We start from the raw sequence: 26,903 nt of genomic DNA, 5'->3' as shown, positions 1-26,903 counted from the left end.
CAGCTCCTCGGGAAGAATGACTGGATGTAAATAAAGCCATTAAATGTGCATCAGGACAGAAACCAGGATCAGTCACAGCACCTCTGACTGTTCCCCCCAGAGCTCACCCCTGGGATCCACCCCCATCCTGAGGCAGGGCATGGCAGCTGTGCTCAAAGGACCATTTTCACATCGCACACTGCTCTGCCCATTTCTTCCTGAGAAGATTTATCTCTGTTCTTTAGAAACAGGAAGGAAGAGCTGTCACTTGAAAATATTAATCCCAGCCTACCTTTATCTAAAGCGTGGGAGGAAGGGGTAAAAAAAGAGCCAAGATTAGAGATCAGGACAGTCTCCAGGGAAATGAACATTTAGCACAAACAAGAAGCCTGGCACAGTTGCTGGCTCTCAGAATAAGACAACAGGGCATGTGGGTACTTTTAATTTGTTATACAGGTAGGTGGGGAATTGACAGATTCAGGGAAAAGCAGTGACTTTTATACACACACAGATGTTTGTATGCACTTAAGTAGCTTTACAATAAAGAAAACAAATAGAAAATCCATGAAAAACAACCCCAGCCACCATAATACTTTTATAATCCACTGCCAGCAATTACCTGGGTAAGGATGTAGCTCCTTTGGGCCTCTTCCATTTTTATCAAACTAGCATTGATATAGTCATTGTCACCTTGGTTTAGCTTAATTCGACTGTGATCAACTGCAGCACAATTAGAAAGCACAGGTTAATGAGTATGGAACAGTGCAGGCACATCCTCATCAGCAGGGGGGTCACACGCTGAGCTGGGCTGGGCAGTGCCCACTGGAACAGCCCCTCAGAGCAGGAGCAGCTCCCACCTCACTCCAGGGGCACACTGCAAGGTGAGGCACCTGAAATCATCCCCACTGCAATCTGCAGACCACAGCACACTGACCTATCCCTTCAGTTAGCAAGTTGCTGGTTTTAAATAAATCTAATTACACAACTGCTTATCTTTCCAGCTTAAACATTCAAATACAGCTTGTTCAAGGTTGTTAAAGGTTTGTCCAAACATATATTGGGAAAACAGGACAGAGATCTTTTATTCTTATAGGTATTTAGCTACTGTTCCCAACCTGACCACCCTTTCATGTACAGAAAAAATGATCAAAATTCAAGAAATACAGCAAATGTAAACTATTTGCTCTTTTGTTAGTCACTTGCTCCACTTGGGACTAAAGAAACCAAACCACCAACTAAAAAACTCAATACACACAAGAGTTCCCACATTTTGCAAGAAAGCAAACAGGCTGGGAACAGGATTATCTAAAGGCAAGAAGGAATTTGTTACTCACAACCTCAAACATTAGAACTGCTTAGTAAAGCAATTACAGTAAAGCATTACTGTTCTGGTTAACTGCCCCAAAGGCTTCAGGAGCTTTAAGCACCAAGGCAGAAGTTCTGTGCCCCAGAGCAGCACCTGCCCTGGCACACAGCTGGGCACCTGCCCTGGGACACAGCTGGGCACCTGGCCTGGGACACAGCTGGGCACCCACCCTGGGACACAGCTGGGGATCTGCCCTGGGACACAGCTGGGCACCTGGCCTGGCACACAGCTGGGCACCTGGCCTGGCACAGCAGCTGGGCACCTGCCCTGGGACACAGCTGGGCACCTGGCCTGGGACACAGCTGGGCACCTGGCCTGGGACACAGCTGGGCACCCAGCCTGGGACACAGCTGGGCACCCACCCTGGCACAGCAGCTGGGCACCTGCCCTGGCACAGCAGCTGGGCACCTGCCCTGGCACAGCAGCTGGGCACCTGCCCTGGGACACAGCTGGGCATCTGCCCTGGCACAGCAGCTGGGTACCAGCCTGGGACACAGCTGGGCACCTGCCCTGGGACACAGCCGGGCACCCACCCTGGCACACAGCTGGGGATCTGCCCTGGACACAGCTGGGGATCTGTCCTGGACACAGCTGGGCACCCGGCCTGGCACACAGCTGGGCACCCGCCCTGGGACACAGCTGGGCACCAGGCCTGGGACACAGCTGGGCACCCGGCCTGGGACACAGCTGGGGATCTGCCCTGGACACAGCTGGGGATCTGTCCTGGACACAGCTGGGCACCCGGCCTGGCACACAGCTGGGCACCTGCCCTGGGACACAGCTGGGCACCTGGCCTGGCACAGCAGCTGGGCACCTGGCCTGGGACACGGTTGGGGATCTGCCCTGGCACACAGCTGGGGATCTGCCCTGGGACACAGCTGGGCACCTGGCCTGGCACACAGCTGGGCACCTGCCCTGGGACACAGCTGGGCACCTGCCCTGGCACACAGCTGGGCACCTGCCCTGGGACACAGCTGGGCACCCGGCCTGGGACAGCAGCTGGGCACCCGGCCTGGCACACAGCTGGGCACCTGCCCTGGCACAGCAGCTGGGCACCTGCCCTGGGACAGCAGCTGGGTACCTGCCCTGGCACACAGCTGGGAACCTGGCCTGGGACACAGCTGGGCACCTGGCCTGGCACAGCAGCTGGGCACCTGCCCATCCCCTGAGCTCCTGCTCTGCTCCAAGGAGCTCAGCTCTGTCTCTGGCAGAGTTCTGTGCCAGCCTGCTCCCAGAGAGGCACTGTGCCACCTGTGCTGCCTGGCAGGAGCTCTGCTGGGCGGGAGCTGCACAGGAACCACCCCTGCAACCTCAGAAATGCTACTCCAGCCACCATTCTCAATGGCAAAGCAAGTTCCCCTCTTCAGATTTCTGCCCACAAATTCAGACTCTGCTGTGTGCTGCTCTTGTATAACCCTGTGGATATAAAAGCATCCTGTGACACCAGTCATAAATAAATAAATAAATATAATAACAAAGAGTTGTCCTGGGTGCTTATCCACCTAACAGAATCTTGTCCTTACAATGAGCATTCAGCTGTGGGAAGTCATTAGAAGCCAACAGTCTTACAAACAATGGAAAAGCAAGTGTACTTACAGGGGCTGACATCTCTGTACCTATTTCTATTCTTGTTTCTGGGATGTTTGGCCACTTTACATGGAAAATCACTGGCTTCATGCTTGATGTCCTGCAACAAAAAAAAAAAAAAACAAGCAAACCCTGTTACGTATGAATCCATCTAATTTCATACCATTGGCTATTTTAAGGCCAATACCCATCTGACTTCACATCTTCATGTGAGGGAATTCTGGACAGAAAGCACTTTGGGCCTCCAATTAAGAATCGAGTTTAAATTTCTCAGAATGCAACACTAACATTATTTATTAAAATATTATTAGTTTGCATAATAAAGCAGCACAACATTCACCAGACATGATGCCTTTCAGCTCCTGAAGGAGCAGGGTCTCTGTCCCAAAGCACTTCCACATAAACTGCTTTAAGCCCTTCTTTGCAGCATCAGTGGAAATATCAACCCTGCTTCTGACTCAGCACAGTGAAAACATTCACTGTGACAGAAAAGAACTTGTCTGCCCCCCTTGGCATCACACACACACAGAGTGATTTGTCTAAGACCCCTTTCACCAACATCCTGAGTTATCAGCACCAGGTCACAGAGCTGCAGGGGCAAAGTCAGCTGTGCTCAGCTAAAGCAGATGCAGCGCCTCCAACAGATCACCAGGGCTCTCTCAGATGGGCTCTTCCAGGTGCATATAATAGCTCAGCTATCTGAGACCATCTCAGAAGTTAAAATAAAAAGAATTCTGCTGTCCTTGGACATTAGTTCCAATTTGCTGAAACAGAATTTCACATTGTAAATAAATACTGTGTAAGCACAGTTCTGCATACAAAGAATCAAGACTTTTTCAAGTGGGCCATCTACTGCAGCACATTACCTGTTTATCTCTTGTGCTGCATTACTCAGGTATGTACCAATTTACCCTGAATGCTACATGTCAGGAGAAGAGTTCTGATTTACATAAACCTGCCCAAAATTAGCACAGTATTCCAAACCTGAAATAAGGGCTGACATCAGCTGCCAGCTTTTTATAACTGAACACATGGCTGCCAGTATTTCTGCTTATGAAGAATGCAGTCTGGAGAATATGATCTGGACTGCCACAGTCTAATATCTCAAACACGAGGCAGCTAAAATGGGTGTTTTCACAAATTTGTCTCTGACACTAGGTTAGTGACTTTGTGCTTTACAGGGATTTATTCTTCCATACTGATTGTACAGGATTAACAAGAGAAAAAAAACAGGGAACTAGGAAAAATGGTTTTCTAGATCACTAACCACATTTCCCAAATGTGTGTTGAAAATCCCCAACACCAACACAACTTCCCCCCACAGGATTCATATTATAAAAGCATCAAAATGCAAACCAAACCAAGATCCCTAAGGAGTTTTCCTGTAAATACTGGGCTATTTTAGCAGCAGCACTAATACACAGTTTCATTTCACAGCATTAACAGATTTGAAAAAAACCTGTCCCTTCTCTTAAAACTAAATAAATCAAATGCTTCTTTACAAATTGGCATTATACAAAGGAACTCTAATACAAAGATTCTACACTGAAGCATCCACATGTATGTGCACACACAAACTACTGCCAGTCCCCAGGAGTTCCACAGATTCCAATACCAACATCAGGAACTGAAAGTGGCAATTAATTGTGCAGGGAATAGAGAGCTGGCTATTACCTCACCAGCAAATATCATCTTTTTCAAGATGCCACAGTGCCTAAAGGTACTTGGAGAATAACGGAGTTCTAGAGATGCTGAACTCCCACAGGCACAGAGAAAATGGAAAGAAACAAGTCACAGACTATTTAAAACCAGCCGTGTATTTCTGGAGCATGTTTCAAGAAACAGGAAAAACCACGGGCTGGGGGTGGGATGGTAACAAAAGAGGGATGGAAGCATGGCAACAGGCAAGCTCTGCCTGGTGTGGAAAGCCAGCCAGCAGCCAGCACTGCACTGCTGAGCGTGAGGAACACGGGAAAATGGAAAATCCTGGAGAGCAGGCATGCCTGCACATCACACAGGGCACACTCTCCTCAGCAGTGGGGAGAAAGTGGTTTGGAGTTTTGGTTGGGGGCTTTTTTGGATATGGAAGTTGCTAGAACATCTAAAGTGACCAAGGAAAATTTATCATCCAAGGTCACTTCCAGGATATGAAGCTGACTGTAGTGGAAATGCAATTGCCTTCAACAGAGAACACGGCTGGAGAGAAACAGCCCAGTGCCCACAGGAGCTGTGTGGCCACGTCAGGGGCCTTGTGACACTGCTGGAGCCACATCACCACTGACACCACCCAGCTGCTGGCAGGGTAGGCTCACAACATGCCCAAACAGCACCACGAGGTCCCCACGCTGGAGAAATCAGACTCATTCACAGCAGGGAATTATTGTGCTCTGAGGAACTTGAGGCCACAAGATGTCACGAGAACTGGAGGTAGTGGATGAAGGCAGGGATTCATGAAGTTACAAAACACCTTCTTGAATCACACCCAGTCACACTGCAGAGATCCTGTCTGTCGAAAAGGAAGCTTGACATTTCATTTAAAAGGTCGTGCAATATAAAACTTTAAAGAGGAAGGGCTAGAACTGAAGTCAGTTTTCCCAAGTCAAATGCTTTGGGTTTGGAGCATGAGTCACCTCATGGCACTCATCTCCTGGTTTTAAGCCCTGTCCCCCCAATACTTTGGGGTGGAAAGAGGAAGTCTGCTGGAGCCCTGTTCTTCAAACGGGAACTTCCTGAGCCCTGAGCACTGCAGCACATTGGGCTTCACTTTCCCCATCCTGCTCAGATGCCAGCAGGAGATTCAGAAAGAGAAGATGCACCTCAAAATCCCCAAGTAGACATTCTGTAAGACCACAGGGAGAGTGGCCATGCCATCAGCCATTCAAGCACACTGTGCAGATTTGTGTATCAGTGTTTAGAACAACACTAAAGGTGCAGTCTCAACGTCTTCAGCTTCACCAGACCCACTCCCAGGAAGCCTTGCAGCAGGGCTCAATTTGATCACACTATCTAATTGCACCATAAAGCCTGGAGCAGATCGCACTCAGAGATAACAATTTACTGTCATTTTAGCAGTTCTGCTCCTACGGGAAGCAGCAAATGCCAAGATCTTATCAGGGGCTACGGAATTGCTCCTAATCCATCTACTGAGGCACTCACACTAAGGACAGCACTTCACGAAAATTATATATAAAGACTTACATAAAAAAGTAATCTTAGCTAAAATACAGGTTTCCTCTTGAAGCTGCCACTGAAGAAAATGATGACATGATACTGCTGGAAAAGGTGGAAGAGTAAAAGTTACAATAAAGTGGAAGGTGCTCTTTCCCCATGATGTCACTCATGCTGGTTTCAGAATGGAAATACCCCTACAAATCCAATGAGGTTGCAAAGAGCTGGAGAGAAGAGCACAAGAAAACCAGCAAGCACCAAGAGATTCACAACAAACACCTACTTTACACAAATGGGAAAAGGTCTTCAGATTCAGCATGGGAGAGGGCAACCCGAGACCCTGAACTCACTCCCCAACAAAAGAACTTCATGAAGATATAAAGCACACACAGCTGCTCAGGTAGCCCACCTTGACAAGGAAGATTTGATTTCTTATCCTATATTAAGCTTTACATCAGGGTATTTGGGCAAGAACAAGAAATGAGGATGTAACTCGTAGATAAGAGGAAGGTCATCTAAAGATCAGATAAATGAACAGACAGCTGCATCACACAACATAAATCTTAACAAGCAGCTGCAGAACTTTAGCCAGCTAAGTGAAATAAATGTGGATTTTAATACCCTTTAAAAACATTTTATCTGGTCTCCTAATTTTGCTTTCAACTAAGATATGGTAGTGTTGATTTGCTTACTAATCTCCCTCAAAAACAAAAAGAAACCAATTGCCTGCTATGTGAAGCTTCTTCCTGAGGTTGAGCAGCACAGAGAGGAAAGGACAGGCTTGTTTAAAGTTCAACACCACTTTTACAGGAGGTCAGAATAAATAAATAAATAAGAAATCCCACACTTGCAACACGGTTTCCTAGAAAGCCCCCTGCTAGTTCAGCACTGGCCGGGCACCACGAGCCGGCCGTGACCATCAGAGGGTTTGTGACACCAGTCAGCTGCTGGCAGCACGGAAATAACCCCAGCAGAATGTAAACTGGCCGTGGCTGCCACATTAAATCACATCAACACGTGGCAAAGTGGGCTCATTTTTCCCAGGGCCGTATTTATCACAGCTAGCAGGTATTCCAGACTGTGTCTCTGCACTGACCAGCTCCAAGACGCCTCGCTGGAGAGGCTCCTGACAGCAAACCCTGCAGTCCCTCACTGCAGCCACTTCACAGGGAGATAACTGCACGCTGTGGGTGCTCACTCTAACACCTGAGTGCCTCTCAGGGCCTGGCAGCGCCTCCAGAAGGGACAAAGCCACGGATTTGTGCCACTTCCACACTTCACCAGTGCATTTTTCTTGCACGTTCCCAGAAGGAGGGCACTGCTGCCAATAAACCACAGCAACACCGCACAGCCCAGCTGCTCCGATTCTCAGATTGCCTCAGTGTCATCTGCAATGGGTAAAAACTGATTTTTCAGTTCTGGTTCTTATGAGCGTTGCAACACACACAGGGAAATCAAAGAGCTAAACTCTAGTATCAGGTTAAAGAATTACATGAGACTTCTCAAATTTCAGTAAGTTCAAAATATAGTTTGTCCTTGAAATTTATGACCCATAACAGAAGAAGTTCAGAGCTGCTGGCAGGAACATTCTACTTCTGCTGTTTTGTAGCCATGTACTCACTGCCAAAACAGGAAACAACTGAATGGAGTGTCAGCGTAAGAAAACAACTCAAGTTCCCCTCTTCTTCTCCACATCCATCTCTATTTTTCCTCCCAGATACTCAATCTGCTCCAGAAGTGCATCTTGGACATTACTGGAAGGATAGAGACGTTTGAGAATGTGAAATGGCTTTTTCTTGACAGCTGCTGTGCAAAAGCAAAGCTTTGCTATCTGTACCATCAAACAAAGTCAGTGCCAGGAAATAAACCACACTCTCATTAAAGTGTCAAGACGTTCTAACTCAGTTGCTCTTCTTCTGTAAGAAAAGTAACCACTGCAAGGAGATCCACATCTTCATTTGCCCAAACATTAGGGGTCTCTACATAAAGAGTTCTGGTTTAACCTCATCTCAAATAGACTGGTGCATCCCACAGACCAGATATCCACATAACTCCTAAAGGAATTTAGTCTGCCTAGCAAATCCAGACCTTAATTTGTTTGCAGTATGGTTTTGTGTGAGTTTAAAAATGTATCATTGCTGGCCCATAGGGCATTCCAGGCTTCACAGACTGACAACTGTGGTTATAAACAGTCCTGCTTTCCTAGATACCTAATATTTTCATTCTGACATCTCCCAAGCCATCTAAGAGCATTATAGCTTTTACAGAGCTACCACCAAAAAAACACAAACAAAACCCAAGGCTTTGGAGGCTTCAAAGGAGAAAAAAAAAAAAGACATGAACGCTGCAAATGCTAGAACTAAGGATAAGAAACACTTCTCACACCTTTCCATGTGCTGCATAACCAAGGCATTTCCTAGAACTCAGACAAGCTGCAAATGGCATGTTTAAAGCTGGAAACAAAAGGACAAGAAATGCCCCCACTGCAGACAGCTTACAGTTTCTCAAGGGGATCTCTGGCTTCATGAAATATGAACCATGGAATGATGTACCACGGAATTTTTACCCATACTCACTCAGAGCCCTCTACTCTCTTTCAGAGATACTGTGCTGATAACCTCAGTTAATGTTAAGAAAACAAGACTGTACTATCTCCCCCAAATCTTGCATCATCCATTATCACCATTCCCCAAATCTTGTGTAATCCATTACCACCATGTAATCTTAAGAGATAAATGAACTAATTTGATTAATAAGTAAATAAGATAATCAAATGTAAGTCTTGCTTCCTCACTAGGTAAAACATTCAAGGTCTTACCAGTTAAAAGCTGAACAGATCTTTACAGATTCTTTTTCCTTTTCTCCCATTTTTGATGCCAGTGTATGCATCTGCTCCAAGACTCCTGGCTCTGAACATATCCTGCTCTTCTATTCAGTTGGGCATGCTGCACGCCGCCCACTGAAAGAATACAAATTTGCAGAATATCTGGTGTTACCTGCAGCTGAGGAGGAACCTGAAAGGCCTCTGCAGAACCAGGTACTGTCCCAGCAGAGAAGGACATTATCACCTTCTGCCTGAAGAGATTCCAGGACATTGCTTAGGACTGGACCTGCTGCCACAGCTGACGGCCCCTAAATCAGTTGGGAAGATCATTAACACACTCATCTAATGACCTGTGCCAGCCCCACTGCAAGGAGCAGGAGCACACACTCAGAACAAGCTCTGTGCACTCCATGAGTAATATCACAAGTGAGTTTGAAAGCAACCAGCCCTAGGGGTTCCACTCTTCTTACTAAGCCTCAATGAAGGTTTTTAAAAAAAGCCTTCACTTTAGATTAAGACGTGCACTTCACATGCACTGAGCTACAACCGAAACTGGTCTGTGGTGTTTGTGTCCTTTCACCTTTTCCTGGAAAGTGTGTTGACTAAAAGCCAAACAAACAGCACAGCACTTTAGCTGCTTAACAAACACCGCAGTCATTTCACTCAGGACAAATATTTTAAAGAAACAAAATAAGATTGCCAATGTTCGATTTATTTTTCAAAAAAGAAATGGCAACATTTGTGTAGTTGTCTCATCAGCAGTTTAAACTCACATAGATACAGAACTACCACAGCATTATTTTTAATCCTTTTGGTGATTACATGACTTTAACACGTCTAGGTTACCAATTGGTATCTTAAAAATACTGGTCACAATAACAGATAACGAGACAAGTCCAGTAGTGAAATCTGCTCATCTGTGACATGCAGAATTTGCTAAAATACCAGAACTATCAAATAAAAAAGGGCAATTTGCCATTCCCAAGTGACTTTAACCTTGCTGAGATAATTTTCAATATAAGGTACCATATATGAGAGAGCTCCTAGCCTAGCACAGCATGAGCAGAAGGTACAGAGAAAACCAAACTCAGGCAGAGTGAGAGCAGCTCCAGGGGCAGCCCCAGCACCATTGCCACAACACAGCCCATGCAAGCCTCCAGCCACCTTCGTGCTGAGCTATGAAAGGAGCCATGGCAGCAGAACACAGCCGAGGTGCCAGCACAGACACTGCCACACCATCCTGCTCCCTGCCCGCGCTGAGCCCGGGCTGCCTCTGCTGGGACACAGCTGAGGAGAACACCAGCGTTTCCAAAGCACTCCCAACACCAGCCACACCTTCCTGGGAACACAGCCTCACCAACTCACCAGCTTTCCCTTTCGTCCCTAATTGAAACTAATTAGGGAGCAGCCACCAAGCACCAGGGAGTGTAGTCAGGAGCAAGGATGTGACTCCCTCAGGGACAGGTACAGCACCTACAAATACACAAGGCCTGAGCAGCACCCGTGGTGTGCCTAAAACTTCCAGCTACTACAGTCACTGTCTCTCCTAAATCCATCATTTTTGCTTACCCAGCAGAGATAAATTATTTGTCAAGCTTTGGGACATTCTGCAGTTCTAATCCTCAAGACAATCCTAACAAGTCAGAAAAAGAGAAGGTTTTTAAATGGTCTCCTAGTGGTGATGTTGGGGTTTTTTTTCAGTTTGGTTTTATACCCATACTTTAGCACCAGGACAATTCCCTGGAAGGCATGTGATTCCCTGAATAAGGTCACAAGGATTTCTAACCCTGGATTTAGCAAACATTGAGGACAATGTTTCTCAGCCCATTCTGCAGCACTATTTCTGTCGCAGAGAGGTGAGGGGGCTCCAACAGAAGAAATCAGACACCTCTCCTGAAAGGTGCCACTGACTACATTAAAGGGGTTACCAGTGATGAAGACCAAAGAAGTTTACATTACTACTTGAAAACAGGAAATAATCTGGGCTCAGAAATTCTGGTGAGTGCTCAAAATAAGTATTACAAACTAGGTGGAATCAGAGATGTCTACACAGAGACAAAGTCAGAGCAAAACCTTCACCAGTGTCAGAGAGGCCTTACAGAACCACACGTGCCTCAAAACAAAAAATCTGAGCTGTCAAAGAGCTCCACACTTCCCATATTTACTTATCAAGCTCTTTACAAATTCAACAGCTTGACTTGGCACCTTACAACACCTCCCAAAACCACAGGCAAGGCAGTGAGTAATAGGGGAAGCAGGAGACTTTGTTACACTCCAAGACTTATCATAAATTCCTTTTTGTTATGCTGGTAACACACCATCAGCATTTGCTGCAAAGGGAAAACATGGGCTGGTTGTGAGAACGTGCACACACATAATCCTTTGCTCACCAGAGACTCAGAGCTACAAAAACATACTTCTAGAGTTTACAAAGCAAAATACCACACGTTTTTTCACATCACTGCTATTGTCCTTTGAATACCCTAATGTCAAGTTTGTTGCTGTCATTACATTCCAAAATAAACATCTCTGCCTTCTTGGACTGCTAAAACATCACAGGGTTTCAGTGAGAATGAGACCTCATTCTAGAGCAGGGATTTTATCTCCACACGCTCTCCCAACAGCCCCGGTGCCCTGGCTGAGGAGTGGTGCCCCAGGCAGCCCCGGCAAGGACAGGCAACACCTCCTGGCTGCTCCCAGGGACGCTGCTCCTGCTCTCCCAGCGATTCACTCCCAGCTGGGACGCCCCAACTCCCCAGCTTCTCACTCAGTGCCCCACTTCCATTTCAGGAGCGCAGCCCTGGCTGTGCTGGGCCAGCTCTGGAGCTCTCCTTTCAGCAGGGAGGCCATTGCTCTGGGCTATTGGTTTGGGCTCTCTGGAGGCTCTTTTTCTTCCCTGGTTCCTGGAGGCAGGGCAAGAAAGCTTTAGATGAGCTCCCCTACCCCATCACGAGCACTGTGGAAAAAAGAACTGGCCCTGGAAGGGAGCACCATTCAGAGAATCCTGCATTCCTCTTGTATTCCTGGTGAGAAACTCCTTGTAAATACAAAAGCACTTCTAGATTTACTCTCAGTGGCGTATTTCTGTATTTTCCATGATGACACAAAGCCAGAAACAAAAGGATTCCTACCTAGGAATCAGAACTTCTGGAGTTTGCCTCATTTTTATTTTCTTGGTTTGAGAGTATCTTACCATCATGGAAACAGGATTTTGTGAAAACAGAGTAAATTTGTAAGCCTCATTTTCTACCCCTAACACTGACTAAAACCAAACTCAGATTTTATCTATTGTAATTTATAGGATAGAGTAAGCAAGCTATAGGTGTTCACAGAAGCCAACAGGAATTACAGTGGTTTTTCTTTAATACTTATCTGGAGTTAAATGAGTTATATATGCGTTTAGAAAGAACAGCCAGTTGAAGCAGTTTTAGACACCAGCTTGCCATATGCTATGTTAAAATTAGACTGATTTTTTTTAAAGGAACAAATTTATGCATGAAGTAGGTCTATTCAGTACACTCAGATTTTGAGGAATGCTTTTTCTTATCCAGTAATCTTTGCAGAAAGTTCCAAACAAAGCTTATTAGAAAAAAGAAACTAGTTCAGAATGTGATTTTGAAGCTATCTTCACAATATCTCACAGAACTGCAAACACTTTGTTTGATTTAAAAAGTAAGGGACTGGTTTCACTAAAAATGCTTATTGTCAGGGTGATAAACACACAACAATATAATTTTTAGAAGTAATAACATGGGTATCATTGAAAAGTAGAGACCTTGTAAGATGGCTAAAAATAGTAATTTGAATTCCTAGCTTAGTCAGCTTGGCCAGAAACAGCTGTGTTCACTGTAACCTCTAATTAGTTTGCATATTGTAAGAGCCCCAAAGATTTTTTCCCTCTCCAAAACCTACTAAATTAGCCTTCACAGCACAATGCTGTTACCACACCAGATGCTACAGAATATCCAGACTTGAGAGACTTCCCACTACTCTTTCTGAAGTGTTTCATTTATAAAGGCAAATATTCTCATTTGATAAGGTAAAGGCCAACTCGCCTCCACCTGGAGCACTCAGAAGAGCCTGCCTTGAAAGGCAAGACAAGGTGCAGTTCCCAGCTGCTTCAGATGAGAAAGAAAGGTCCCAACACAAGTAAACTGTTCATTATTTTGAAACACAAAGCAAAGTCAGAATACGAAGCACATTTCTCTTCCCTCATGGCTAAGGGGTGTTCCTCTGCATAAATAATTTCATTCACACTGGGTACTGCAATGTGAATCTAAAAGCTAAACTGGATTTTCTAATGTATATGCACAGGTTAATGAAATAGTCACAGCATTACTACAGTGGGGCACATGTTCAGAGCATGTCAGTGTTGTTTTTCTATTTAGAATGCTGTGGGACAAGCAACAGCCATATTTCCAACTTGCTACTAATTCCATAAAAATTCTCCAAGATATAAGGTCGTATGCAGAGGAAGTACTAAAACACACCAGAAAGAGAGTGGAGGAATTGTTATATAGGAAATTGTGAACTCTGCCTTACCTATTAAAAAAAATATCATTATCTACATCTTCTTCAATGGCAAACTTCATTTCCTTGAAGCTGTTTGTACCATGCATTGCTCTACTCTTGAGAGGCAGACGTTAAGTCAGATGTATGAGGGGGAAAACTGAATTTATTTAGTATCAAGGAACCCCATGCATTCAAAATTATTAAGCATATGTTACACAGGCACCAGATCCACGATGTAAGTGGGTCTGCATTCTATCTGTTCCCTACAATTAAGGGTATAAGACCAAATTCCAGCAAGTTCTAATCTATGGCACAAGAATGTTTCACCATGTTGGCCATTAGTAAATAGACAGGCAATGGAACTAGGGATTAATTGTGCCAAAGCATGCTCATTACACTGTTACTAAAAGCTTTTTATCATTTCCAACCTAACAAGATTCCAAGAGTTTAAAGAGAATGTACAATTACCGGGATTGCACAATGCAGGTTCATGCCTCTGCACGCAGGGAAAGGTCAGACTGAGCTCTGCTCCTACAGCAGAGGCTTCCAGCAGCTTTGGCTCTCAGCACACGGCCCAAACCCCTCTTTGGGAACCCAGAGTAGCTGCACTGCTGAACTACCATTTCCAGAAAGAAGTTTTAAGTACCTTTTCTTAAGAAAGGCTTTAGGACAGAAATTGAAGGAACTTGCTGGATTACAAATCTGCATGAACAGCTTCTTTCAGCTGGGATCTGTTTCACATGGGGTTGCAGTTATAATTACAGATGCCCACTCCACTGTACTTAGAATATTCAAATCTGGAAAGGAAAATCGTAGTGATGATTAAAACCATACTGAATTCACTGAATGGTGCAACCTACAGGTTGCCAAGCTACTGCAATGCACACAAAAACCTGCTGAGAACAAACAGTACTGCTGAAAACAGATGTTAGATAAAGCAGAATTAGGATACTCCTGCTTTTCCACATGACTGTCTAATTTGTGTTTAGGAAAGCAATCTAAGTAAGCTAGGTTAATATTAAACCTTAGAGCATTCTGAGCTGCTCAGCTCCCAGTCCATGGCCCAAGCACAGTTTGGGGTCAAACACCACCCCAAACCAGCCAGACCTTACAAGCTAAAATGTATTCAGTATTTTTATTTCTCCAAGCTGCAAAGCAATGCTTCAAGACACTGACAGAACCAATCCTGTGTTATTAGAGGATGTTTTAACTGTCACTGCAGGCACAGAGAGCTTTCATGCCCAGCTGTACAGGACATCTTCTCATCTGAAAGCAACTGAGAGTTTATAAAAACAAATGTCAGTGTTAAACAGGGACATCACATAATCAAGATAAATGCTCACAGACATCCTAATGCAGGACAGATTCACACTCTGCACTCCAGCACATGAAAAAGACTGCAAAACTTGACAAGCCAGGCCTTCAAAGGACTGCTGGATGCTCCCCATGCTAATGACACAGACTGCAGTGAGAGTCAGTTGTGTGCCTCAGATGAGATAAACAGTTTTGCCACTTCATACATCTACTCATCGTGCTAGTTAAAAAGAATTAATTCTGAGAACCAAACCAGCTGATTTAGCAGAGCCAAGCAACCCTCACAACGTCTGCCTCCGGTAGTGGCAGTGTCCTCTCTGGAAACACATGGCTCCCATTGCTTCCAGCACTCCCTGCCAGCCCAGACAGTGCTGCACTGAACCCACCACACCCCAGGTTCCACCAGGCTCTTGCTCATCGTGTTCCACTTCCTGCCAGCCAAAGCCGGTTATCAGTTGTGACTAAACATGCTTTATCACTTGATGTCTACCTCAAATCCTCATTTGCAACTGTAGCACAGATCTGGAACACTTACAGAAAAAAATAATACTGAAAAATGCAGTAAATATCTTTAAATAAACCCTTCACGTCTATCACAACTCTTTCCACTCCCCACTTCCAAAAGACAGCTACACCAAAGGCTTCTGAGCACTAATCCACAAATAAAGGTTATCAACGATCAGAATCACACACAAATGCCTCCTTTAATATCAACACTGCTGAGAGCAAAGCGTTTTTAGATTATATTCTTCTGTAAGTATTTCAAGACAATTTTGCCTGTAGAGAGAGAGTTTAATATGCAGAACACATTGTTAGCAAAGACTTTGGAACAAGAAAACCCAAAAGATGTAGATGCTATTACATGAAAGCAATAAATGTTTGAATGCTTGTTCCTAACTGGGTAGCAATATTAACTTATTTAGCTATTTTTACAAGATAACAAGCACATAATAGTTTTAGCACCCCAAATTCCATGTGGTACAGAACTCAGCAGGCAGAGCAGCACACAAGGAATTTCCTGCTGTCAGCCAGTCAGTCACAGAGCAGTATCCTGCACACTGGACTGTGTGGGCGACCAAGCAAAGCCTTGTCTGACGGGCTTGGCTCCCAGTGGAGGCTCCTGACGGTCAGCTTTACACAAATTAAAACACAAAATCAATGACAGATAAGGCGTAAGTCAGTCGTTTCCACGAAACCTTTCTGCTCCGTCTGCTTCCTGACAGGCTCTAAAAACACTGGGAAGATTAGACTCTCTACTAATGCTCTCACGTGGGCTAATAAATCCAGCAACTCACAGCTCTCAAGATTTCACATATTTTCAACCCCCTGCTCCAATCCTTTGCCTGTGCTGAGCACCAGACGAGTCTGATGGACACAGGGCAGAGAAGGTGCAGAAGCTGAGGGTCCCTGAGAGCAGCCCCGCTCCAGAGCAGGGCTGGGCACCGTGGGCTTTGCCCCTGCAGGTGCTCAGAGCTTCCCAGTCCCCAGCAGCACTGCCCAGCCAGCAGCTGCTGTGCCCTGCTGCTCCCAGGGTGCCACATGCTCCCTGGCTTATCTCTCAGGGGCTGCGTCACTTATCAGGGACTGCTGCAGAGCAGAAGGCAAAGGGAGTGATTTCCAAAGGGAAATCATTCATGAGGCAGGCAGGTAAGGCTGCTCAGTGCCAAAGAGCATTGCCCCAGCGCTCACACCAACCCCAGCCCTGCCACCTTAGTGCCCTACCGATGCCACCCCAGCTCAGGGCATGGGCAGGGATCAGAGGAAGGGTTTCTTGCTTCCCAACACACACTGTGCTGCACACACTCCCTATGAAACAGCACCAGGGCACATCTGCTCTGCTCATGAAATACCTGAGGCCAGTTCTGAGAAGGTTTCAATACTGGGAATGAAAAAAAGTACAGGCTGAAACACGATTCTTGCTCATGACACCCCGCAGACCACAAAGTTCTAGGTAGCAACTGCGATTTACTGTGAAAATCCTCCTCTGGCAGAAGTTTGAGAAAGAAGTGACTGTTGATTTCCAATTTAATTAAACTCTTAAGGAAGAAAACAAAACCATTTGCCACAGCTGGGTAGCTGTCCACTCCCTCTCCTTTACTGGGTAGAATTCCCCATATCTCTTCCACTTCCAGAAAAATGGGGAAATTCTGTCTAATGTGTCAATATGTATTTTAGCTGTTGAAGAAGTCATGTAGTATTTTTCCAGTTCTTGCTCCAATGACCCACCCTTTCCTTCTTTCCAAAAGAAGTTCCTCTTACTAAAACCTCTTGCTTGTGTCAGAGTTGTGTTTTTCCTGTAGCCCCATCTTTAGTCACTGATGGTTGTGCAAATGTTAACAAAGGAGATATAATTCCACGTGAAGATGGGAGAGGTTTAGTCCTACTTCCAGCTGCTGCAATGACTGTACAGAAGACTGGAAAAAATAGGCCACACACAGCAAAATGGAATTGAGATCTTCTGAACGAGCATGGGTTATTTTTCCTGTCAGAAAAAGGAAATATACTCTTCCTTAGTCAAAGATGCATTTTTAAAATAGATTTCACATTTTACTTCCTGCCATCGCATTAAAAGGTCACGCTGTTTATGTTACTGTAACCTGTTACTGTGGGATCAGGAATGGTATAAACAAGCAATTCTCATTGAACTGTGCACAGGGGAAGAAGGTTATGAGAACATTCCTCTTCATGTGTAGAACACTTGTTCCATATAAATATAAAGAATCTGAGAAACAGAGTGTCTTTTGTAGGATGGCTCTCAGCATCAAGTACTTGACAGAATCAAGTACTTGACAGAAGCAGCATAAAATTCTGAGAACTTCAGATACAAGCAAAAGCACCTGACAGATCACAAATACAATAGGTGCTTTAGGTTCAGAATAGTACTATGTGGTAGCATTTGGAACTAGAATGATTTCAGTCCATGTCAGCCCAGAGAGGAGGGTTTCCTCTGCCTGCAGTGACGTCTGCCCAGCTCCACACTCACCCCTGTGCTCCACAGAAGTTTTTCTGTAACTGCCTAAACTGGCAGAATGCAAAACCTGCTGTATTCTTGCTTTATTTTCTATTTCTATTGATGTAGAAACTGTTTTAACCCTCTAAGGAGAAGAAAAAGTCTGCACAGAACAGTGTAAATCTGATTAAATGATCTCTTCATCATTAGTGAAACAGGTAAATCTTCATCACTGATCTCTTCGCCCTCAGTGCTGAAGGTGACTTTTGACCCCTGAACTACAACTTCCTAAAGCATCCACAACAACCAAGAGCTGAGATAACTGTTCACATGGAAAGTATACAGAACTAAAAGTAAGAAAAAACAGAAAAAGATTTCTAGAAGTTTCATATTATGCCTGCTCATTTTCCTTCCGAACCAGGATGTAATTTTTTCTACTGTTCTATGAACTTGCCTTCTCAAATGCAGAAAATGCAACCCAATTTGAAAGTAGATCAGCTATCACTATTAGCAGAATCACATGCATTTCCAAGAATCGCTTTTACCAGTTTTTCTTGGTATAATATGACAGGCAAGCTGTTGAATCTTCGCTATATTCTGCGTGGGTGAGAGAAAAAGCACATCTGAACTCACAGAGCATGGTAGAAAATGAACTGGCATTTGTAGTACACGATCCACAAAGCGAACGCACAAAGGCGTCTGGATGCTCTATCAAAGCGCCTCTCCCAGTCAAACCAGCAAGGGCATGTCTCCTGGCAGCAGGGAGGGAAAACCACCTCTCCTGCAAATCAACGTCAAACAAGCTGACCAATGACTAAAACACCCCAGAAAACCTCCATGGTAAGCACTGCAAACATGCCAGCTCAGGGATCAGACCAAGTCTGTGCAGAGAAGCAATCACTGGTAAGGAATCACTGAGTATCCCCAGGTATTTAATGAGGCTAATTCACAACCCAAACAGATACCTGGGTCATGCAAGTGACACTGATCTAAAACCTGGTAATTCTCAAGTCTACAAAAAAGTAGCAGTGATATTTCAGTGGAAGCCACATCTTTTGAAGACTCAACTAAAGAGAACCTTTGGACAAAGTCCATTTACAAAGCAAGTATTACAGGAAAACATTTCATTTTAATGTTGAGTTAACTATAGGATGAACTGTTATTTCAAACCTACCCAGTACATTTAGAAAGTTATTTTAGTTTGAAAAATATTTGGTCTACCACTACCACATTTTATTCTCTGCTTACAAGGGCTATTTCTATTTGAAATTTACCATCATTTGGCATGTGACCAACACTGCTTTCTCCTTAACAGTTTTCTTCCACACATCTGTGCTTCCAGCACACAGAGGAGGCAACAGGACCGTGTGGAAGAACACACTAACACCAAAAATGCTCAGAAGCAGGTGAGCACTGTGTGTACATTGTACGATTTCTAAATTTTTAGCAAATGATAACCATAACAGGCTCCATTTTTCCACGCTCTGTTACCAGCAAGACTACCACAGAAGCTGTGGGTTCACGTATTTAGATTTTAAACTGTGTAGAAAAAGCAAGAGTAAGTGGCTCAGGTGGCTTTATATAAGGGCACCTACCCAATCTCAAACGTGCCAGCAGCAGACACAGCTGGTGCTGCTCTGAAAGAGGCAGCAGTAAAAGCCAGGCCAGGCAGCAGAGCGCCCTGAGCCAGCCCCAGGGGCACGGAGGTGCCAGCCCCAGGGACACGGAGGTGCCAGCCCCAGGGGCACGGAGGTGCCAGCCCCAGGGGCACAGAGGTGCCATCCCAAAAACACGGAGGTGCCATCCCAAAAACACGGAGGTGCCAGCCCCCGGGGCACAGGGGTGCCAGCCCCAGGGGCACAGGGGTGCCAGCCCCAGGGGCACGGAGGTGCCAGCCCCAGGGGCACGGAGGTGCCAGCCCCAGGGGCACGGAGGTGCCAGCCCCAGGGGCACGGAGGTGCCAGCCCCAGGGGCACGGAGGTGCCAGCCCCAGGGACACGGAGGTGCCAGCCCCAGGGGCACAGGGGTGCCAGCCCCAGGGGCACGGAGGTGCCAGCCCCAGGGGCACGGAGGTGCCAGCCCCAGGGACACGGAGGTGCCAGCCCCAGGGGCACGGAGGTGCCAGCCCCAGGGACACGGAGGTGCCAGCCCCCGGGGCACGGAGGTGCCATACCCAGAGGCACGGAGGTGCCATCCCCAGGGACACGGAGGTGCCAGCCCCAGGGGCACAGAGGTGCCAGCCCCAGGGACACGGAGGTGCCAGCCCCAGGGGCACGGAGGTGCCATCCCCCGGGGCACGGAGGTGCCAGCCCCAGGGGGCACAGAGGTGCCAGCCCCAGGGGCACGGAGGTGCCAGCCCCAGAGACACGGAGGTGCCATCCCCAGGGACACGGAGGTGCCATCCCCCGGGGCACGGAGGTGCCATCCCCCGGGGCACGGAGGTGCCAGCCCCCGGGGCAGAGAGGTGCCAGTCCCAGGGGCACAGAGGTGCCATCCCCAGAGGCACGGAGGTGCCAGCCCCAGGGACACAGAGGTGCCAGCCCCAGGGACATGGCGGTGCCAGCCCCAGGGGCACGGAGGTGCCATCCCCAGGGACACGGAGGTGCCAGCCCCAGGGACACAGAGGTGCCAGCCCCCGGGGCACGGAGGTGCCATCCCCAGGGGCACAGAGGTGCCAGCCCCCAGGGCACGGAGGTGCCATCCCCAGGGGCACGGAGGTGCCAGCCCCAGGGGCACGGAGGTGCCAGCCCCAGGGGCACGGCGGTGCCAGCCCCAGGGACACGGAGATGCCAGCCCCAAAAACACGGAGGTGCCATCCCCAGGGACACGGAGGTGCCATACCCCGGGGCACGGAGGTGCCAGCCCCAGGGACACGGAGGTGCCAGCCCCAGGGACATGGAGGTGCCAGCCCCAGAGGCACGGAGGTGCCAGCCCCCGGGACACGGAGGTGCCAGATGCAGGGACACGGAGGTGCCATCCCCAGGGCACGGAGGTGCCATCCCCAGGGGCACAGAGGTGCCATCCCCAGGGACACGGAGGTGCCAGCCCCAGGGACACGGAGGTGCCAGCCCCAGGGACACGGAGGTGCCATCCCAAGGGGCATGGAGGTGCCAGCCCCAGGGACATGGCGGTGCCAGCCCCAGGGACACGGAGGTGCCAGCCCCAGGGACACGGAGGTGCCAGCCCCCGGGACACGGAGGTGCCATCCCCAGGGGCACGGAGGTGCCAGCCCCTGCAGCTGGACAGCAGCTCTGCTTTTCAGGCAGGATCCTGACTTTGTGAGGCACAGACACTTTGTTTCTCCATCACCAACCCTGCCCACGTGCAGGAAGGCTCTGTACAGCACAGGAAAACATGGGATATCTTCAGCTGATTGAAGGAACAGAGACTCCCTGCAGCCCTGAGTCTAAAACCAGCTTTCCACAACCAGAGCCAATTATGCTGAGCCTCAAATGAATCAACAGAGCACGAATTAAGCAGTGGCAAAGCGCTGCATGCAGAGACCTGCAGCTACAACCGGCAGAATAAAGCACAAAGATGCATTTATAAGAAGTCATGTTCGTGCCACAATTTATCTGCTGCTTAGCACCCAAGCAAAGGAGTAACCCAAATGCTTCCAGCCTGCACTCTTGCTGCAGCTTATAAACCAACAGCCCTTGTAGAGCTTCCTGTCCACTGACTTTAAATACACAACACAGCCACACTGTTACAATTCTTCAGGGTCAACCATTTCACAGTTTACTTTCAGCATCAAAATCCATCTACATAAGAAAATATTCTACAAATATTTTTCCAGAGACAGTGAATACCTAAAAAACTTCCCATGCCTTTTCTGTCTTGACAGAGGGATATCCAAAATATCCACGATATCTTTCTATCTTCCTCCCACAATCTGAATGAAGTTCATTAATTTTCATAATTTGTAGTATTTTAGTTTAGCTTAGAGAGGTTTGAAAAACTAATGTTCATGTTAATATTTGGTCAAAAGACCCTCAAAAATTAATAAAGAAACTGAGAACGGTTATTTACAGGCCTAAAACCCAACTCCAGCTACACTTCAGCTTTCCAGAGATAGGTAGTCCTGTTTTCACTTCCAAACATGCTGGAAAATCTCAACTATATCCAGTTCTTATTATGAATTCCACTAACTATAAAAACTAGAAAATAATGCTCATTTTAGTTTCATTCTGCTACCTTCACATGGAAAACTCTGCATGAGCTGTCCCCAAATGACAGCTCTGCCTCCATCCATAGTGAATGGATCCCCCAGTTGAATGGTACATCAGTAAATAATTCAGAGGTATTTTTACTGCTCCTGATAAGCACATCAAAGTTAACATCATTGGCCAACATGCTAAAGTCAACATATCTGGTTTATATAAACACAAGAAGCAACTCTACCTGTACTTGAGGGATGTGTTTTTAAGATAATATCTCGTTCTATCACCCTGTGTAAGAAGTTAGAAACTGAAATATCTCCTAAAGTTCTGAAAGACTTCTGCATGTAAAATTACTATGAAAATCTGACACTGCACTCACTGTGAGCAAATGACAACCCAGAGTTATTTTGATATTCTGGACAAATATTTACTTTTCTTCCCTGCTTTAAAAGCCTAACCTGTGCTTTCCTTAGCTTTGGGGTATGGGTTTTTTGTTGTGACATCTCCAGAGTGAATGCTTCTCATTCCAATAGATACTTCTAATGATATTTCTGTAGGGTGCATATAATTCACTTACCCTTAAGCATTTGTTTTCTGTTGCACACCTTTACCACAGTTAGTACATGGCAAAGCTCACATTCCTCTAACTCACTGTTTGATGGAAGAGGATTTTAATTTGAATGTGCCTTTCTTATGCTTATGTTTCTCTAAAATACAAGCAACAGCCAGAACCTCAGCAATTTTTCTCACTTGGGTCCCTGAACAACCTCCACAGGATCTCATGGCTCACAGTTCTTGTAACAAGTAAATCTAGAGGAAAGTAAGGGATAGAAATAGGTATTAAAAACTAAATAAACATTAAAAAAAAAAAAAAAAACAGAGTAAGAAAACACAAAGAAGTTCATCACTGTTCACCCTGTTCTGACCAGCGGTACAGAGAATGGCTCCATATTGTGCAGTGCCCAAGACAAGATCATCACAAAATCACCTAAACAAGGTCTGCATTTTGAAATGTTTGTGTCCCCATCCTGTGATTACTTCTGCTGAAAAAAGAAGGCAATCTAAATTCTATTCTTTCACAACTGTACTATCATAGCTGAACACAGCTTCCGCTCGTCCAAAAAAAAGCAGCACGGACAATTTTAACCCTTGCAAGTCATGGGGCACCCAGACAGTCTCCCTTGGCCACACCTCCGTGTCTGCTGCTGATTCCTCCTGGAGATGCTGGGCTGTATCTGGAGATAACAGACTGGGACGAGGAACACGGGCTGGCTGCAGGATGCTTCACCTGCAGCACTGGGGAGCGTTTCTGCATTTCGGCAGTTACAGTCGTAACTGAGGTACCAGAATCTGTGGTACAATTACCCTGGGGGAGATGTTTTTCTGCACCAACCACATGCACTGCTCTGCCTACTGCACTGTTCAAGCAAAAATCAGCGTTGTAGGAAAACTGCTTTGTTAATGTCACAGCTCAGACACCAAAAGCACAGCTTATAGAGAAGTACCTTGTCCTTCCAGATGTACATGACCTGCCAAGATGCCATTTCCAACAGCTTATTTAAAAGCAGGATGCTGTTGAGAAACTGAATTTCATGACATAGATGCACATATTTACTAATCAATCAGGGGGAAAAAAACAAGTGAAAAACCCACCCCCTGTGCTTGTCAATAGTTGGATGCAAATCAAAGAATCACTTTAGTCCTTTTTTAAATTGAATTTTAGTGCTCAATCAAAGCTCACGCTGTGCCACAGTTTGAGCAGGCCACTGAGTCATATCATTCAAAGAGACCAGGACAAAAATATCACTGAATTCTGATCCCTCATTGAAAATGGGCCATTCTCTCATTCTACTTAGATATTTCACTTTTGTAATTAAATTGTACCTGTAGAAATGTACCGCTTCAATTACAAAGCTCTATTACTCAAAATCATTTCCTGAGCACTAAGCCCGCAACACACCAAATCATCCAGAACAGTTCAGCAAAAACATAACGTCATATATCCACATGACTTTCAACTGATACAGTCAGCAAGCACTGACACTCGGCAGGGAAGGGAAATGTAGGAAATGGACCTTCCCAAAAGCAGGCTCAACATGTCATGCTTATTCTCTAAATGCCAGACAACTGAAGATTTTCACCCGGCAAGCTACTGATGTTAAAACGTGCCTGCTGCGATTCTGAAACTGAAGTCCATTTATTTCACTTTTACACACCTCTTTCTCTCAATGGTCTATTGCCAGAGAAATTCATAATGAAAGAAGCGAAGCTCAACGTCTGTGTTGCAAACGTGAACTTCAAGTCATTCATTTATGCAATATACCAGCTTAAACATTCAAATGGATGTTACAGCAACGCTGCCTGATCTGACTGAACACATCCGCCCAGTCATTCATGTATTTCAGCTTCTCTTAAACTACATTTTAGATAAAGGTGTGAAGAACTTTTAAAGATAAAAGCACTAACTTCTGTGGCTTGTACGTGAAGCTGGATCCAGAAGGCAAACACTGTTGCAAGCATTCACGTTTGCAACAGTGTTGTTTTAAATATCGCAAAAAAATCTAAATGCAGTAGATGACACAATAAATACCCAGTACCAGCTAGCTGCACAAGCATTGCTAATTCGCTCCTTCAGGCGCTGTTCTATGATTAAGGTGACTGAAAAGCCAAACGCATTTGATGCCCCCCTCGCTGCTCCTCTGTTCGAACCCAAAGACAAATCGGGCGGATGGGCTGCCCCGGTCCGGGAGGGGCAGCTGGGGCAGCGCTGCGGCCCGATGGCCCCGCGGGGCTCCAGGGCTGAGGATGTGCCCGAGCGGGGCTGCTCGTGCTCCGGGCGGGCACTGCCGAGCGGGGCTGCTCCTGCCCGGGGAGCGGGGAACTCCCGGTGCCCCTGGAGCGGGGAACGAGCGGGGAACGAGCGGGGCGGCGGTGCCCGGGCAGGGCAGGGCAGGGCTGGCCCCGGGGCCGGGCAGCAGCGGCGGCATCGCGGGCAGCGGGAGGGAGGGAGGGAGGGAGCGCTGCCGCCGGGCCGGGCACAGCCGGCGGGCGCTGCCCCTCACCTGGTAGATGGCGGGCCAGCTGGCGGCCTGGTCCAGCCGCTGGAACTCCTTCTCGATCTCCATGGCGGGGGCCTGGCCCCCCGCGCCGCTCCGGCTGCAGCTGCTGCCGAGGCCGCGGCGGCTCTGCCCGGCCCCCGCCCTCCCGCTGCCGCCGGAACTGCGCACCCGCCCCGGCGACGCGACGTCCGGGGCGGTGGGAGCGGGGCCGGGCCCGCCCCACGGCCCGGGGGGCTGCGGGGGCCGCGCCGGGGGCAGCGCGCTCCGCCCGGGCCTTCCCCGAGCCCGCGGGCCCGAGGCCGCCGCCGGCTGCGAGCGGGGCGGGCCCGGGGCGCCCCTCAGGCCCCGCGGCCCAGGCCCGGCCCAGGGAACGGCGGGCCCGGCCCGGCGGAGGGGCCGCGGGGCGGCGGCGATGGCGAGGACGCGGCGGAGCGGGGCCATTCTGTCCCCGGGCCGGGCTGTGCCGGCCGCCAGGAGCGGCTCGGGTCGGCTCGGGTCACGCTCTGTCGCGGCAGGACGGCCCGCGGTGCTGGCGCGCTCCTGCGGGCAGGGCGGTGCGGGGCGCGGGCACCGAGGGGACCCGCGGGGGGACCGCGGGGCCGGGTCTGGCCCTGCACCCGGCTGGGATGCGGCTCCCCGGGCTCGGTAGCCACCGAAAGCACAGTGCTCTTGCTGCAGACAGATGGACAGGGTTTCCGCTCGTAACGCGGTCTGCAGAATGAAATCAGTCGTGTCAGTTTCTCCTTTTGATCTAAGGAAACCGACGGGCTCCGCATGGTATTTGATCGTCTGTTCTCTTGCATTCCTGCTCCGAAATGGCCATTGCTGCCCAGGTGCTATAGTCCTGTCCGAGGAGGCAAACCTGCCAGTCTACCTCAGCTTTTCCATAAGGCCATTCATTTCCAAATGGAATTGTAGCCTACACGTCTCAGAGAGCCCTCAGCCATAGTCCTGAATTTGAAATGCAGATATTCCAACCATACAGACATAGATGTCCCAAGTCATGTATCACAAACAAATTGATACTCGGTTGGAGATTTCACAGAGTAACCCAGAAAATCAGTGTATCACATTTCTTCGTAAATCTCTGTCCATTACAGTGGCAATATGTGTGACAAGTAACATTTTAAATGTGTCCGTCTGGTTCAAGAAATTATTTTACTAAATAATGGGAAATTTTTGAGCAGATAGACTACTTCATAAATATTTGCCTTTTTTTCTGTGCGTGCCCATATCAAAGAAGTAAGAAGCAATTTGCAGAGTGGCACACATTGTGACTTTCATTTTGGCGAAACACAGCAAATTCTGGACAATGGAATTCTGGCTTTCCTTTTACATGCAACGATATCCAGGACTAGAAAACTGAGACCCTCACAATATGCAGATACAAATTTATGCCAAATCATAGAATTATTTGTGTTGGAAAATCCCTCCAAGACCATCAAATGTAAGCTGTGCCCATCCCCACCTTGTCCCCAGCCCAGAGCTCTGAGTGCCACCTCCAGGAATTCCTGGGACACCTCCAGGGATGGGCACTGCAACCCTGCCTGGGCAGTTCAGAGCCTGAGCCCCCTTTCCATGGGGAAATTCCTGCTGTGCCCACCCTGAGCCTGCCCTGAGCCCCCTTTCCATGGGGAAATTCCTGCTGTGCCCACCCTGAGCCTGCCCTGAGCCCCCTTTCCATGGGGAAATTCCTGCTGTGCCCACCCTGAGCCTGCCCTGAGCCCCCTTTCCATGGGGAAATTCCTGCTGTGCCCACCCTGAGCTGCCCTGGCCCAGCCTGAGGCCGTTCCCTCTGCTCCTGTCCCTGTTCCCTGGAGCACAGCCCGACCCCCCGGCTGTCCCCTCCTGGCAGGAGCTGTGCAGAGCCAGAAATTCCCCGCGAGCCTCCTTTGCTCCAGGCTCAGCCCCTTCCCAGCTCCCTCAGCCCCCTCACAGGGCACTCCGGACCCTTCCCCAGCTTTGTGGATATGCTCTGGCATCA

At 47.6% G+C, this 26,903-nt stretch overlaps 1 protein-coding gene across 1 annotated transcript in view; it reads right to left on the bottom strand.

Moving 5' to 3' along the window:
* PTPN1 (protein tyrosine phosphatase non-receptor type 1) overlaps positions 1-25,081 on the bottom strand; it is a 31,801-nt gene extending 6,720 nt beyond the window's left edge. The window contains exons 1-3 of the mRNA XM_064730209.1: positions 24,923-25,081; positions 2,942-3,032; positions 599-699 (exon numbers count right to left, since the gene is read on the bottom strand). Of these exons, the coding sequence (XP_064586279.1) occupies positions 599-699; positions 2,942-3,032; positions 24,923-24,985 (255 nt within the window). The 5' untranslated portion in view covers positions 24,986-25,081. The remainder of the gene's footprint in view (positions 1-598; positions 700-2,941; positions 3,033-24,922) is intronic.
* Positions 25,082-26,903: the final 1,822 nt, after the last annotated feature.

Source organism: Zonotrichia leucophrys, chromosome 20 (assembly GCF_028769735.1).
Source record: "Zonotrichia leucophrys gambelii isolate GWCS_2022_RI chromosome 20, RI_Zleu_2.0, whole genome shotgun sequence".
Taxonomy (NCBI): domain Eukaryota; kingdom Metazoa; phylum Chordata; class Aves; order Passeriformes; family Passerellidae; genus Zonotrichia; species Zonotrichia leucophrys.
This window is presented reverse-complemented; position numbering and strand designations above follow the sequence as displayed.